This window comes from Leptopilina heterotoma, unplaced genomic scaffold, assembly GCF_015476425.1.
Source record: "Leptopilina heterotoma isolate Lh14 unplaced genomic scaffold, ASM1547642v1 Lhet_134, whole genome shotgun sequence".
In the NCBI taxonomy this organism is placed as follows: domain Eukaryota; kingdom Metazoa; phylum Arthropoda; class Insecta; order Hymenoptera; family Figitidae; genus Leptopilina; species Leptopilina heterotoma.
The window spans coordinates 4,163,098-4,180,050 of NW_025110853.1; the positions used below are offsets into that span (position 1 = coordinate 4,163,098).

General features: G+C 34.3%; 1 protein-coding gene across 5 annotated transcripts in view; it reads right to left on the reverse strand.

Annotated features, from left to right (window-relative positions):
• Positions 1–4,348: 4,348 nt before the first annotated feature.
• LOC122513083 (nuclear hormone receptor E75) overlaps positions 4,349–16,953 on the reverse strand; it is a 126,560-nt gene continuing 113,955 nt past the window's right edge. For 3 of the 5 annotated variants that reach the window (XM_043629319.1, XM_043629320.1, XM_043629318.1), the window contains exons 3-5: positions 11,774–11,918; positions 8,454–8,695; positions 4,349–8,230 (exon numbers count right to left, since the gene is read on the reverse strand). In XM_043629319.1, the coding sequence (XP_043485254.1) occupies positions 6,287–8,230; positions 8,454–8,695; positions 11,774–11,918 (2,331 nt within the window). In that variant the 3' untranslated portion in view covers positions 4,349–6,286. Of the gene's footprint in view, positions 8,231–8,453; positions 8,696–9,194; positions 9,540–10,322; positions 10,454–11,773; positions 11,919–16,953 lie in introns of those variants that run through there. The other 2 variants (XM_043629322.1, XM_043629321.1) reach the window with 2 other exon arrangements.

A 16,953-nucleotide genomic window follows, 5' to 3' on the forward strand; every position in this document is an offset into this window, starting at 1 on the left:
TCTCCGTATCATTGTAATCTTTAATTTCAATTTTAATCTTTGCAAATAAATTAAATTAATAAAAATAAACAAATACTTATTAAGGAATTTTTTATTTTAAAGTAAATTAAAAAATTACTTATTATTTAGTAATTTTTTCTTCTACAAAACGATTAATATTTTTAAATAATCCTTAAATTGTGAACGTTCAAATGTAAAAGAAATTTATTTATTTCTTCTTTAAATTAATTTTTTTACCAAAATTTTGCTTTACTTTAAAAAAAAAATAATTATAAAGTTTCTAAATGTAAAATTTCAGTTTTTAATTTTAATTGAAATTAGTAATTTTTGAAAATATTTCGTTCATTTGATATTTCAAAAATTGTAGATCATTAAACATTGTTTCTATTTTACCTTGGTATATATTCTCTATTTGAAAATTCATATACTATCCATTATTAAAAGAAAAATGACAGTTTATATTTTTTATATTAATAACCTTATAGGCACAATGATGAAGTCAATGCTTTTTATTGATCCATTTCATTGAATGCAAAATTTATACAATATCCTAATATATTTATTCCTTTTCATCGATCGAAGAAGCTGTGAATTCAATAGAAATCCAATATAAGAATTGAATCAAACGTATGCGTGCATAAACGATCGGAGGGGAATTAGACTATTTGCAATTAAAAATGGTTTATTTCTTTATTCACTTATTCTGATTTCTTTGTCTGCAATCCAGACTTTGTCCACCTTGACCTCAACTGTTAGGAGTGAAGGTGATAATGTCAAAGATATTGATGACTCAAAAATAAATAAAATTCATTTTTTTTTTAATAATATCCATTGGGAGTAACTTTTAATTACATTATGTTTCTAAGTAATGTGTATACACTCACTACTGGATCTAATCCCCAAACTGAATAACTAATCAGCTTTAGTCCACAAACGAACTGCGCAATTACAGCAAATGTAAATATTTGAAATTTCCACTATAAATTATGTGAGTTTATTTTACTTCTATTTTAGTGTAGTTCAAAACTAATTTTCATTAATGTCAGGTAACTTTCGAATATGAGCAAGTTAATCGTAAGGTATATTTAAACTGAATATTTTTTTAAAAAATGTATCAAAATACGTTTTTCGTCTCAATCTGATTCCCTTGCACTGAAAAAAAATTCCTTTGAGTCAAATAACCAATTACTTGTTTATTACCAAATAAATATTTACTTGAATCAAATAATTTTTATTTAAATCAATTAAATTATTTGATTTCAGTAAATATTTAATTGAAAATAGTCAAGTGATCGGTTATTTGAATCAAATAAATTTTTTTCAGTGTAAAAAATCTGTGAAAGTAACCAATTAGTCAATTAATTAATTAATTAATTTGTTTATTAAATTATTAACTATTCATTATTATTAATTGTTCTAGAAATTGTAGAAATTTATTAATCAATTAATTAAATCATTAAATTATTATTAATTGCTATAGAACATTTAATAAATAAATTAATTGATGAATAAATTTGTTTATTAAATTATTAATTATTAATTGTTTTAGAAATTATAGAAATTTATTAATCAATTAATTTATTCATTAAATTATTATTAATTGTTAAAGAACATTCAATAAACAAATTAATTGATTATTAAATTGACTGATTGGTTATTTTTACAGTTTTATACATTGAAAAAAATTTATTTGATTCAAATAACCGATTACTTGACTATTTTCAATTAAATATTTACTAAAATCAAATAATTTTTATTTGAGTTAATTAAATAGTATTTGCTTCTAGTAATGTATAATTAATTAATAATTAATTATTCTATTAATTACTACACTGATAGAAGAATATATATTTGAATCTAACATAATTATCTTTGTTATGCAGTCAACCAAAAATTATTTTTGAATTAGACATAATGGTTTTGATTCAACACATAATAAAATTTTATTCAACAAAAATTACGTTTAATTCAATTATAAAATGTGTTTAAATCAAACATATTTTTTTTCTGTCTACTTATTTTTGGTTTAAAAAAAATTTTTTCTCTGTGTATTATTATTATTATTATTATTATTATTATTATTATTATTATTTTTATTATAATTATTACTTCTATTTTTATTATGATTAATAATTTTGATTATTATATGAAAAGTACAGAAAGAAGTGATTAAAAAACATTATTTTAAATAAGAAATATAATTATTATATTGAATAAAAAATAGTAAAGAAGCTAAACTTTATAAAAAAAATACATTATATAAAAAAATTTAAATTAATATTTAAAGTAATTTCTTTAATTTTTATCGAAAATTTTTTACTTTACTTTTTTTTGTAGTTTAATATAATATATTGGGAAATTCATCTTTGCATATAGGTATAATATATATTATGTGCTTGTGGCATTTAAACTGGTAAATTTAAATAAATCAATACTAATTTCATGTCAATTATGATCACTTCCATGTGTATATTATTGAAAAATAGCTACACGTGTTGATAATAATTTTGAACTAGACAAAATTCATCAAGGTCCCTTTTAAAGTATAGTTTTATTCTGATGATAATGATAATCTTATCATGCATTAGAATTGTGCGTAGCTTCTTTGTATGTTGACTTTTGATGGTCGACAAGAGTTTCAGGTTCAACAAGATCAAGGTTTTTAGACTTTAATATAAGAACGTGTGATTGAGAATTAGTTTTTCAAAAATTTACCATCTTTTTTCCTATTTTTTTTTATTCAAAAATATGTTTTTTAATTCCTTCTTATTTTTTTTATTTATCAATTATAAATATTTCATTTAAAAAAGAAAAATGTACAAATTTAATTTTGTTTTTATGTTTGTATTTGTTTTTGTTTATTTCTTTCATTTGTTTGTACTTTTGTATAAAAGTTAGATGCTCTTGTTATTGTTTCTTCAGTATAAAATTTTTTTTTTAATAAAAATTATATCTTTTTATTCAATTCCTATTTTTGTTTTTTTATTTATTAATTTTGATTTATTTGCATTTTTGAAATAAATTGTAGATTCTATTTCTATTTTCTATATAAGTACTATTTGTAAGGCTTTTTGTCCCATCTATAAATTAAATAAATTAATAAATATATTTTTATTCAAAATAATATTTTTTTTACTCCTTTTTTTATTGTTTTTTTCTATTTATTTTGTTTCTGTGTTGTTTGTATTTTCTTATCAAAATAATTTTATTTTATTATTCAAAATAATTTGTTTTTTTATTAATTTTTTTTAATATTTTTTATTTTATTCAATTTGGTTTTTGTGTTGTTTGAATTTTTTATTTATTAATTTTACTTTTTTTTTTTTGTATTTTTGAAATTAATTTGAGCTTCTTTGTTATTTTTTATACAGTATAACATTTTTTAATTTACTTTTTCTTTTAGTACTTTTTTATTTATTAATTTTGTTTTTGTTTTAAACGTAATTTTTTAAAAATTATTTTTTTTTTCGAACGTATTTTTTTAAAAATTAATTTTTTTTGTTTCGTTTGTATTATTTTTAATTTTTAAAATTTTTGTACCTATTTTTTTTTTTTTTAAATTCTCAAAATTTAAAAATTTTCTTATCTTCAATTATGATAAATAAATAAATAAATAATTTTTTTTTTTAAATTTAAGAAAAAGGGTATTTTTACTTACTGTTTTTATTTACAGCTTATTGCTCCGTTGAGTACAATTTAATACACGTTGAAGAAATTGTCAAATTCTTTAAAATGAAACTGGATGTATTTTTCTTCATTGTCTTCCCTTCTTTAAATTGTCTTCGTTTGCGTAGTTCAAAATTATGTTAATTTTTTGTTTACTTATAGATTAAAATGTTCAAATGAATGACTTTTTTCTATTTAAATATTTCCAAAAATTAATATTCCGAATTAAAAAAATATTGTACTTTAAATATTCTACTTTCAATTAAAAACTAATTTTCTTAGAAAACAAAATTTTTGAATATATTTCGAATTCAGGGAAGTAACGAAAAATAACGTCACTCATTCCAATGTTCGAAAGTTTAGACTCATTCAAATTGAAGAAATTTTAAAACTAAATTTTTTTAATAAGAAAAAATGTACGAAGTAAATAAAATTGAATTTGTAAATTCAAAATTAAATAAATAAATAAGTAAATATTTGTTAGTACCTAAATAAATACTATAACTAAAGCATTCGCAAATAAATATTTGTAAATATGTAAATATTTGTTAAATAAATAAATTTCAAATTAGAAAAAGGTAAAAATTGTAAAATTTTGAATTTAAATTAAAAAATTATGCGAAGGAAAAAGAGGGAAAGGATCAAAAATTAGAATTTTTGTAAAAATAAAAAGAGATTGATATATAATTCACCAGACAATGTTTATTCAGACGACCTCACAACTCCCAAGCGTACAAAAATGACGTGCTCACTGGGCAATATGCGGGGCTACTTTGTATTTTTTTTCTTGTACAGTATTATTTTTTCCATCATTTTCTTTTTCTTTGTTTGCCTATTTCATTCAAAAATGTTTTGATGTGAGTGATTGTGTACGAATATATGTCAATTTGAGTGTGAGTGTTTTACAATCTTTTCATTTCTAACTTCACCGGAAACAACTGTTTGTATTTTTTTTATTTCATTTCTTAATGGATAGAGAAATATATCATACTTTATGTATCGTTTACTATAATAATTCATTATGTGTAGTTTATGCAATAACAGTATACGAATATCAACGCTAGTTTTTTTCTTATTTTGCGGGCTGGGTTATTTTTTTTTGGAGGTCTGGGGATAAATTTGAAAAATTGGTCATAAATATAGAATTTATATTGTATTATCGTTTTTTTTTTTGGATTTTTCATTGAGAATTTTTGTATTAAATGGACAAATGACTACGAAAGGAGTGCACGATCACGAGAGGAAACAATCTGCCAAGGGACGAAAGGACGAGAGGACCAAGGGAGACCAGGGGGGGGGGAAGAGAGGAAGGAAAAGGGGTTTTTTTTTACATGCAACGATAACGAATCAGGAATGATTCCGAATACAATAAATACGTAGAAGAGCAAAGCAGCGCATTAGCGAAGAAACGAATGCTGCTACGTAGAGACAGAGGTGCGCAACTAGATGTGTTTTTTTCGGATCGTTTTTTTCACTTTTCTTTTTTTTATTTTTGCAACATGCCTTTTTTTAATATGGGGTGCTTTTGGATTAATGGGAAACGGGGGCGGGGCGGGCGTCTCAACAACACATTGGCGGCGGCCCGCCGCGATTTCTCGCTTTTCTACGAAACTCACGCCACTCGCGCCTAAAATTCTAAATCCTTAGTTTTTAACTATTTACACCACTTTTTTTTTCGTCGATTCTTTTTTCGTCTATTCCACTCATTCAGTCCATAATTATTTTTTTTTCTTTAATTTTTTGACTCTCATTCATTCATGCGACGACAAATATTTGCATTTACTCTTTTTTTTTTTTTGCTTTAGAAACTACAATTTCTATTCTGCTAAAACACGATTTTTTTAAATTCTGGTTCCTCGGTATTTTAGACAGACACAAACATGTGGTATAAAGGTACGGTAATTGCAAACTGGAGGCCGCGGCGGACCGATCAGTCTCATAACAAAACGCTTAAAACTTTAATAGCTTCTGGCTTTTTTTTTTAATTCTATTTCTCGAGTGGATTGATTTTTATTTTCTTCTTGTCGATTGCCCAGGTTCATTTTCACACAATATACATTAAACATTTTTTTGACTCATACACACAAGACAAAAATTTTTTTTTACGATTACTATGTCTTAGGATAGTACAATAACATTAATGATTTTTTTATAATATTTAATAATTATAGTAGAGTAGATGATTGATGAATGATGTGGAGGCTGTACAGAATGCGCGATTTTCATGATTATCACATGTAGTAGATTATTCCATTTTTTTTGTAACGTTGACAATTTTTTTTTTAGCGTTACGAGAATTTTTATTGCTGATTGCTATCCTGACTTTTTGATGGGAAAGTTTGGGATAGATTAGCAATGGGGATACAGGTGGGGGGGAAGAAACGCGCAGCACTGATATTTATTTTTTTTGGCACTTTTTGAAAGCGTCTATCAGCGACACTGGCACTTTTGAAAAAATCTCATTTTTTCTCACAGACACAAAAAGAGAAACTTAGAATCCCGTGTTCCCACCTGTTTTTCACAATTTTCTTTTAATAAATTATTTGGTTTGTCACGCGCTTGGAGCGTCCTGGCACTTTTTTGGAGTTGGGGGCGATGAACTCGCCACTCGTAAAAAGCACTACGCCTCAAGGGAGAGAGCCTTGCAGGGTCCAACTAAAGGCCTTGGTGATGGAGATGGTGATTTTTTGGAGAGGTTCAGTGGTTGCTGACTGTCGGCGATGTCGACTTGGAGTTCCATCATGTTGCTGGGACAGCCGGAGAGGACGAGGGTCGCTGCTGTGCTTGAGGTAGGCCTTGGACTCGTACTCGTGCTACTCGTCGCCGCCGCCGAGAGATACCTGGGCGACGATGCGGGCGAGTTGCCGACGACTAAGTAGTCCGACGAAGACTGATGATGGTGATGATTATGATTGTTCTGATGCTGTTGGCGAGCGCCGGTGGTCGTCGTGATGACGGAAGTTGCGGGCCATCTTGAGGTGGAGTAGGCGGAAGTGGCGCACTGGAGAAGACCCTGCGAGCCCTGGGGACTGCGGGTGATGGTTGTCGTTGAGGCGCACTGCTCGGCGGGCGACGGCGAGGTTGTGGGTGATCGCGGACTGGCCTCGCCACGCATGATGTAGTTGTGAATGATGTCTGTGCGCTTCATTTGCTCGGCGGTCATTCTGGGACCCTCCATTAGACTCTTGGCCAAGGTGGAATGAGTGCTGCTGAGGAGGCTCGCTGTTTGCGGACAATGAGATTGCGTTTGAGTTGATGGACTTCGCACCGGGGGCGACGTCAAGTGAAGATGAAGTTGCGACTGAGTGTGTTGCACCACGGCTGGCTCGGCTTCTGCACTGTCCTTCTGCCGGAGGGCGCGGAACTTCTTGTGAGGTTTGTAGGCCTCGTCCATCAGTGAGTTGGTATCGTAGAGGGGAGGAGCTTGAAGGACTCGTTTCAACACTGGCATGTCTTCGACTTCCTTGTCCTCGGAGCGTGGACTGGAGCAAACCGAAGTGGGTGCACTACTCGCGCTACTGCTGGCCGGCTTGTCGGCCTTCTCGGTACCCGATTCGATTCCACTGTCACTTGGCGAGTCCAATTTACGGAAACGCGGACACTGGGGTGGTTGAGGTGTTTTCGAGAGGGACGCGCGATGCATGTCGTCGTCGCCGGAACTCGTACTGCCGGAGTTCGCTCTCCGACGATGGGGACACAGACCGCCGGCGAGGGTGGCCGCGAGGAGTGGCGCGTTGGAAGCATGATGACCACTGGACGCCGCCACGTGATGGTATTCCGTCAAGGCTGCGACTTCCCCACTGCACGTGCTCTCCGTACTCGAGACACTACCGAGGGGACTCTTGACAGCCTCGTCGAGGGCAATGTCCGAGACGGATCCCCAGGACACTACCGGATCCTCCTCCATAGGCCAGTGTTGTTGCATGGAAGCGGCGTGTTGAGCCTGTTGCTGTTGGGCCTGCAACTGCTGCTGCTGCTCAGTCATCTTGAAAGCCAGCAATTTTTCCGAATGGAGAGTGTTGAGTGTTCTGAGATCCGGAATTTTCTTGAGAAGCTCCCTCAGGATGTCTGGATGTTGAGGATGATTTTGAGCCAAGACTGTTTGAAGGGCATTGCGCAGTTTGTTGTGCATGCGTTCAACCAGTTCGGTGTTCCTTAGTCCAGGTCGATCAGCGGCAATCACTACCACGGAACAGAAGAGACCCAATTCGGCGTCCGACAATCTCAGCGAGTTCACTCTCTCTGCAAAGTCGAACATGGAATCCATGAGGAATCTGGCATTACTGCTGTTGTGGATGGACTCTCGCTTGAGCACTTGACCGTTTAGACAGATCATGCTGTTGGTTTGCGCGTCGAACATACAAGCCAATCGAACCAACAGAACTTCAAATACTCCGGCTTTTAGTAAAGTAACTTGATCATCCTGGGCGAGTAAACTGAAGCCCGGGATCCGTTTTGCAAATTCCACTACACCACGAATTGCTGGTGAGAACCTCTTGGAAAAGTCTTGCAACAATTCCTGTTGACCGGTCAACGGCTGTGGGTTTGGATTCAATGGGCAAGCCTGTAACAAAAAAAAAAAAACTCACATAAGTACTAATTCAACACAACAAGCGAAAACTCGCCGAATATCGGAACAATAATTCCAGACGTCCTTCATTGAGAATACTTTCTTCGATCGAATCGAGGACGTCTGGTTCTCAATTTCCGCGTTCGACAAGTACAAAGTCTTTGAGCGTGACTCGTTTAACAAAGTAACAAACACATAAAAATCCAATGACACTAACCAAGGTTGGTGGACATGCGGTGTAGTTTGGAGTTTCCCTTGCTCTGGCGAGAACCGGAGCAACCTTGTCTCTCGTAAAATCGCACGTGTCCAAATGAGCACGAACAACAGTGGACAAAAGACGTTGTTCATCCTCCAATTCGGCAGCTACTGCCTTCTCCTGAGAGCGACTGTGAGAACTCTGCTGCATTGCAGCCAAAATTCTTGCCTTCTCTCTTTTAGGCACACGCCCGAATCGAACAGCTGTAACAAAAACAAAAACATTCCATTTAGTCTCGCAACAGGAAAGAATCTATCAAGGAAATGGATCTCGATTTGATAAACGATCAGTGAATCACTTTTAATGAACATGCAACAAAGTGGCCTTCCTCGATGGCCGTCGATCGCGTGACGCGGAAAGGATCTCGCGAGGCTGCATCATTGTCAACCATTTAACAATGTCAGACAACGTGCGACTCCTCAATAGAATCACTAAAGAAGCCCGTGAGACTCAATAGGAGAAAGTGAGCGCGCGACTTTCACGCGACGAAAGTGTTCTGGCTCCAGGCAACACAAGTAGAAAGTTTCAAACAGATGGTTCACTGATCAGAATATCTTCCCCATTGAATAACAATAATATTCCCAATAATCCAAATAATTCCCAAATTTCCAATAATTAAACTTCACCAACTTTAAACAATAGAACACGTGGTCATCCAATCAATAACAAAAAAAAATAATCCATAACACAAAGAACACCTACGTGCATTATGATAATTGACGACACCATTCAGGATCCCTTTAAGGATCGGTAGCTCGTCTCCCATGTCGATGGGCAGGAGCAAAAAATTTGACAAAAAAAAATTTCTCTTATTCACTCAATCTCGATTGCACTTTGAATTACTATTCCATCAAATAACTGGGAAAAGAAAACAATTCCCAAGTGTAGAATGAAGAACAAAAAAAAACTGTTTTGATGACAAGTTCCAGTGCAATCACAGAATGGCACTTGGTTAAATGTAAACTTCTTTTTTAAGACTTGAGCGCGTTTCGATAACGCGTGTAAACGCGAGACAGCATCACCGCCGACTGAGTGACGTTCAGCGAGTCGCGTTCAACAGCCCCCCACTTATTCAGTCATCAAACGGCCCCCACCAGCCGGCGCGATTGTGGCCTTTGCCGAGCCTTTGGCCTTGAACTTGGTTTCAACGATAGCCGCGCGAGGCGTACCACCGACCTATATACTATATACATATAGGCACCTATACGTGGGGCGAACTAAACGAACAACGCAACTTGAGGGTGAACTGCGCAGGTGTGGTATTAAACTCCAAGGGTAGCTTACCCTTCGTGACCTTGAACAACCCCTCGCGACGAGTTTCCTCAACTGCCGATGACCTTTCAGTTTAAAAAACTATTATTTACTCTTAATTAGAATTGGTGCTGGTAATATTAAAACTGCTAACAATATTAGTCCTGGTAATACTAGTATTGCTGTCAAAACTGGTAAATACTAATATTACTAGTACAATTACTAGTAATATTAATATGCAATTAATTGCAAGTAATATTTAAACTAGTTTTAGTATTTTTACCCTACAGGGAGGGCTATTGTCGATTAGGTAGTTTTTCTTATCTATTAGCCATAGGAATTACGACCTAAGGGACAATGGCACTGACGTTGGTTTTTGCCCACCAAGGGCAGACTAATACTAGTTTTTTTACGGCTACCAGTACTAGTGGAACTAGTAATACTAATAAACACCAGCACTAGTAATACCAATAACCGAATAGTACCAATTTTCCACTAAACGATGAGGGGGGAAAACATTCTTTCACAGCGAATTTGTACATTAACACTGAGAAATTTGTTTGATATAAAAATTCTTACTTGAAATATAGAATTCTGATGAAATAGTTAATAATAGAACGGCATGTTTTCGCGCTGTGATGGATAACGTTTGAGCGCCGAGCGCCTATTGATAGGGGGATTCACGGTAGCTCGTTTAGTTTGGCGGGAGACTGGAGAAGCATGCGCGCTCTGCCAGGTGAATTTCAAGTAAGGGGGAAAACTGGAAAAGAAGATCAAAGAAGAGGGGAGAGAGTGTGTGAGTGTAGTTATGAAGAGTGAAGTTCGCGAGGTCTCCGCGAGGAGTGTAGCGCCACGCGACGGCGCGTTGTCACTTGAAGGGAGGGGGGAGGAGGAGGCATTATCGTGCCGCTGAACCGAAGAAATCGAGCACCAGGCAAAATTCATCGGGAGAAGGAGGGAAAAGGAGAGTGGGTGCTATCGGTGGGAGGTGGGAGAAGGAGAGGGTACACTCTGAGGACGTAGCGGCGCGTAGCGGTACTCCTTCTACTGACGGAACCACTTGCAAGGCGAGCAACGACCGACTATTGACCCCAAGCACCTTCCCTATCAGAAGGTTTTTCCAAAATGCAAAATTATTTTTAGCAAATGAGCCAACAGTTCATTTTCAGATTACTAAAAATAATTTTGTATAACTGAAAGATAATTTTGGAGGACTGAAAGTAATCGTCATGTGCATGGCTAATTGATTAGCTATCAACTAATTTTGAATTGAAGATTAAAAATTAAAATAGGGGGATTTTGTTTTGATTCGTTAAAATGGCGATTACCGATGGAAATGGAGAACACGAAATAATTTTACTTTCTCGACTGTCTACTTTCGCTGGTTGCGACACAACTCGGCTTCGAAATCTCATGTTGCACGACCGTCACTCGAAAACATTCGAAAGTACTTTTTTTAATTACGAAAAAACTTTCCTTCCAGGTCCGAGGGGGGAAATGTAAAAATCGCTGATTCAATCGCTACTGCTTTGATTGCTACCGTTTTAATCGCTCCTGTTTCAAGTACTGCCGATTTTGTTTCTACTGTTTCAAATACGAAAGTTTCAATCGCTACTGTTTCGATCAATCCCTACTGTTTCAATCATTAACGTTTTAATCCGTACTGCTTCAATCATTAGGGTTTTTACCGATTCTGTTTAAATCACTAATGTCCTAATCCCTACTGTTTCAATCACTAGTGTTTTAATTTAGAATGTTTCAATCACTAGAGTTTCAATCACTAGAGTTTCAATCACTAAGTTTCAATCGCTACTCTTTTGATCACAACCGATTTAATTGATACAGTTTTAATTACTACCGTTTTAATCCTTTTGTTTTAACTACTACTGATTCCCGAAAGTATAGAAATAAAGAAAAATGTTTGCAACTATAAAAAAAACTACAACCTTTCGATAATTCGATCTGATAATGTGGTCGAAAGTAGAAAAACAAAAATCGCAAAACTAGAGTAAAAATTTAAAAATACATACCATCTCGACTCATGCCAACAGCGATGCACTTCTTGAGACGACAGTACTGACAACGATTTCTGTTGATCCGAAGAATGCTGCACTGTTGATTCTTGGTGCAAGGCCTGTACTGAATTTTCTGCTGGATACTCCTTCGGAAAAAACCCTGTGAATCACCAACAAAACCCTCGTCAGTTTGACCGTCACTGTCAGATGATGACTCCGAGGAACAATCGTCCCTCGTACGCGAGGTGGCTAGATCGTTCTCACACAAGCACCCCATGAATTCTTTCCACACAAGAAAAAAAAGAAATTAAATTCCAAATAAATAAAACAATTTCACAAGGATAAATCTTCGCAACAACTTCTTCGCTATTCTTCTTCAAAACAACTTCTCCAAGATTAAAACACTGCTCCTTACAGAGATCTTTTGCACAAAAAAAGAAAAATTTCTCAAGAAACTCCCAAAAAAACTAATCACTTGTTAATAAATTCCAAAATTGTAAATAGTATCATTTGGTGGGTTATTGAAACACACAACTCTTTTTTTTTTAACAATTCTTTTTCGTTCAAGAGACAGAAACGCGTCCGTTGATATCGGAGTTTGGCTATGGACTGGCTCTCTCTAGTACTGAGAGCATAGGAGCCTCGGCACATTGCTTCTGACTCGCGGGAGAGAGAGAGAGGTGGGGGCCCTCTGACCCAATTCCCGGACATTCACCCGCAGTTCACCGCGTGAAAGTGAGAGTTTCTGTATGCTCGACGCTCCCTCATTTTCTCTCTCGCACACTGGCAACCCCTTATGAGTTTCTCTCTATCGCGCCGCCGTGCTACCATTAGCGCGCGCCAATCGCTCTAGTAACGGGTTCCTTTCCCCCGTTGTGACCCCTCCCTCCAAACGTCCCACCCTCTAAGTTCTTCGACCCCTCTATCAACGAATAACTATATCACAACATATTACAGAGGGCAACTTACTGATCCCCTTCTCTCTCTCTCTCTCTCTCTCTTTATAACCTTCGTATATATATCTCTCCCGAGTGTGTTATTTTTACAAAAAAAAACTTCTGCCCCAATCACCTCTCACCTCAAAAATTAATCGCATCTCAAAACTAATCTCAATTCGAGAAAATTTCAACCAATTCTAATCTACATTAATCTTAGGATAGTAGTGTCTTAAAATTAATCAAAATTGATACTGTAGGTTTGGGGTACTGTACTATTTGATACTATAAATTTGGGGTACTGTACTATCACAGCTTTTCTAAAGATATCAAATTGAGACAAAACACGAATCAAAAGTGTTGCGAGGCAGGCAACACTTTTGATTCGTGTTTTGTCTTAATTTGATATCCTTAGAAAAGCTGTGATTTGGGTAATGGTATTTGATACTAGTACTAAGAATACAGTAAATTTTTGTGCCACTAGGAAAAATACAGTAGTACCTAGCAGCAGCATTTAGCATCAGTATTGAAAAATACAGTGCACCAGTACAGCAAAAATCCTCAATATTGACTGAAGAACAAAAAAAATAAACCAAAAGTACAACATTATTTTCCATTTTCACTACAACATTGAGTAGTAGATACCATGAGAAAAGAACATGAAATTGGAAAATTTGAAACAAAGGGGCGAGAAAATGGGGTTGATTGACAGTGGGGTCACACGGGGAAACTATCTCCGGTCATTGTCCTCATTTCAGGGGGTTCGAGTAAGTTCGGGAAAAGCCCAGGTCCAAAGAAGGACAGCCAGCGATGGGTCAGCGGGAGTCGGCTATCGGTCAACGACCTCGCTGCTGCTCATGGATTATGTAACCACTGGTGGAACGTCGTCGTTGACGCTTGCGCACAAGAATTATGCATATATATACGCGAGCAAGAGGACGATTCAAGTGACTCTTCGGTGACGTCAGACTCGCGACCTCGCCTACCTCAACTTATAGTGCAGCGAGAAACGAGGTACCGTTGCACCTTGCAATGACGACGCGATTCCCAACACGTATACACTCGAATGTAGTTTACCGAATGGACTCCTCCCTTTAGAAACAAAGGATAAAACTAAATACAATCAAAAATTGAAAAGCCAAAAGTAAATCAATTTTTTGTCATTAAAATAATAATTTAAAAAATCAAATACAAAGGGAAACAAAATGTTTAAAATAGAAATAATGAAGAGTATGATCCGAAGATAAGCCAAGCGGATAAATATAAGGAAATATGGTCCAAGTGGATAGAAAACTAATCCAAACGGATAAATAAGAAAATAAAATGAAAAATAGAGAAATATTCTCCAAACAAATTGGCAACGTTTGCTTAATTATTTAGAAAATTGTTCAGAAATTAGAATAATTAAAGTATGGCGAATTAGCATGAGCCTCCTGGGGAATTATACTCACTGCCGGAGGAAAAGACTTGAGAGACCGAAACGAGTTTGAGGGTTGGGATGTGAAAACGTATTCATAACGTCTCGATATCAAACAACTTGATACGTCACGTATCAACGTTTTCACTCGATAAAGCTAATCGACAACTAATCATTCTGCAACTCTTTGCAAGTGCGAGTAAGAGAAAGTTTATTCATAACGCGTTTGCAATAGTCATTTTATAAGGCAAATGGTTATATTACCATATAAATACAAACATATACCCTGCTTGGGGAATTAAACTCGTGCAAAACTGATTTTGTTTTCTGTTCCTTCCTTTGGGTACTGTTCCTAAATTTAAAACTTGATGAATGCAAATTGAATCAAATTGATACGAAATTGGGTTGAATTGAACACAGATTCAACAGATTGAATCAAATCGGAACCAAATTTGGAACAAATTGATGCCACATTGTATAAAATATTAAACTGTTACCAAATTGAGTCGAAGTGGTACCAAATTTTTAAAATCCGAATTCTTTTTCCGCTAACTCTATAACGAAATCCTACAACTCCAAAATGAAAAATAACTCTCAAGGGAATTATTCCAAGAAAGAACAGAAGTAAAGAAACCAAAAATAACATTTACCCAAAAGTTTCCTCTTAGATTTTCGATTTTTCCTTTAAACAGAATCAAAGAAACAAACTCCGGATACGATTAACTTCCTGAAAAATTGTGTTCACCTTCCACCCACACACACACATGTGTATAAATACACATATGTAGATCTGTTGCTGACAAAGATTGTTGGAGCAAACCTGCAGTTTTCGCCCGGACGAGGGCACTAACCCTGGTTGAACCCCTCGACAGTAAAAGAGGGGCAGTGGGTGATGAGGGAGAATCTGGAGGTGGCACATCGATCTTTTCAACGGTTGCATTCCCCAAACGGGTCAGAGGGTTGAAAACCTTCGCGCTACTATTCTGCCTCCAGTTTCTCAAAGCGCAGGCGTCCCTTAACACCCCCCTTTGTGGCCCTTTCGGTACAGGAGACCCGTCACGGGGGTTGCCATGACGCTATTCCTGTATTCGACTATTCCAATTTTAACCCCACCCACCCTCTCAAAGCCCTCTTTTTTAGAATCGGTCATTGTGTTCATTTTAATAGTTCTACGACCTCGTTTAAACTCTTCCATGACATAAGTCCATCATTCTTATACAATCGCTTACGGAATTTCAAACACCATCAACATTTTCTAGATTTATTCTTACGAGTGTGTTTCTAGATTTATTCTTTTAAGTGTGTGTGTTAGCGAGTATTTTTTTGTTGGTAATTTTTAAAAAATTCAGTTTTTCTAAAGATATCAAATTGTGTTACTAGTTATTTTTACTATTAAAAAGTACTGTTTACTTTCACTATTAAAAAGCACTATTTTTACTATTAATAACTATTTATTTTCATTGTTGAAAATAGTCTATTATTGAAAATTATTCACTATATTGTTAAGTAATGATGATAAATTTTACTATACTGCGTTCTAGTAATAGTGAATTACTATTTACTATTATTTTCATTTATTTTTCAAAATGTATTTTTCAAAATTGGTAGAAAATTTTTTAATTAATAGTGAGTAGTAGTGTGATAATTGGAAGGCAAAATCAAAAAAATAGTGAAACTAATAGAAAATAAGAAAATATTGTAGTAAATATAGGTAATAGGGAAAACAGTAGGGAAATATAATAGTGAAAATAGTAGAAAAAACTAGTGAAAGTAATAGGGAAAATACTAGTGGATATATTGGTCAAACAATAGGAAAATACTAGTAAATATAATAGTGAAATAATAGGAAAAATAACTAGTAAATATAGTAGGAAAAATATTAGTAAATTCAATAGTGAATATAATAGTGAAATTAGTCAAAATAATAGAGAATATACTAGTGAAAATGATAGCTAAGTACTAGTAAATATAATAGGGAAGTAATAGCAAAATAATAGGGAAAATACTAGTAAATAAAATAGTTAAAAAATAGGGTAAATACTAAAAAATTTAATAGTGAAAATAAGGGGAAAATACTAGTAAATTTAATAGTGAAAAACAATATGGAAAGTACTAGTAGATTTGATAGTGAAAATAATAGGGTTATAGTAAAAATAAGGGGTGAAATACTGGTAAATTCAATAGTGAAAATAATTTGGAAAATACTAGTGAATAAAGTAGGGAAAAAATAGGGAAAATACCAGCAAATATAATAGGAAAATAAGGGGGAATACTAGTAAAAATAGTGGGAATAATAGGGAAACTACTAGTAGATAAAATAATGAAATAATAGGGAAAGTACTAGTAAAAAAAATAGTGAAAAATAGGGACCGTACTGGCAAATATAATAGTGGAAATAAGGGGAAACTACTAGTAAAAATAGTGGAAATTATAGGGAAAGTACTAGTAAATAAAATAGTGAAAAAATAGGAAAAGTACTGGCAAATATAATAGTGAAAATAAGGGGAGAAATACTAGTAGATTTAATAGTAAAAATAATAGGAAAAGTACTATTGAACATAATAGTAAAAATAATAGGGAATATAATAGTAAAAATAATAGTGAATTCTGAAAATAATAAGTGAAAAAATAGTAAGAACCCAGAAGAAAAATTGAATTCGGGAGCAAGAGTAGAAATTGATCTGTCTAAAGAAAAAGTAAGCATCAATTTAAACAGAAGTGAACACGATGCGAGATGAAAAGTTGAGAAAGGAAACTTTCTACTGATTTCCTCTTACCTCGCAAAAGTTAATCACTGAAGAAACCCTTTCGGGTAATTTGCAAACAAAACTTTAAACTCATGT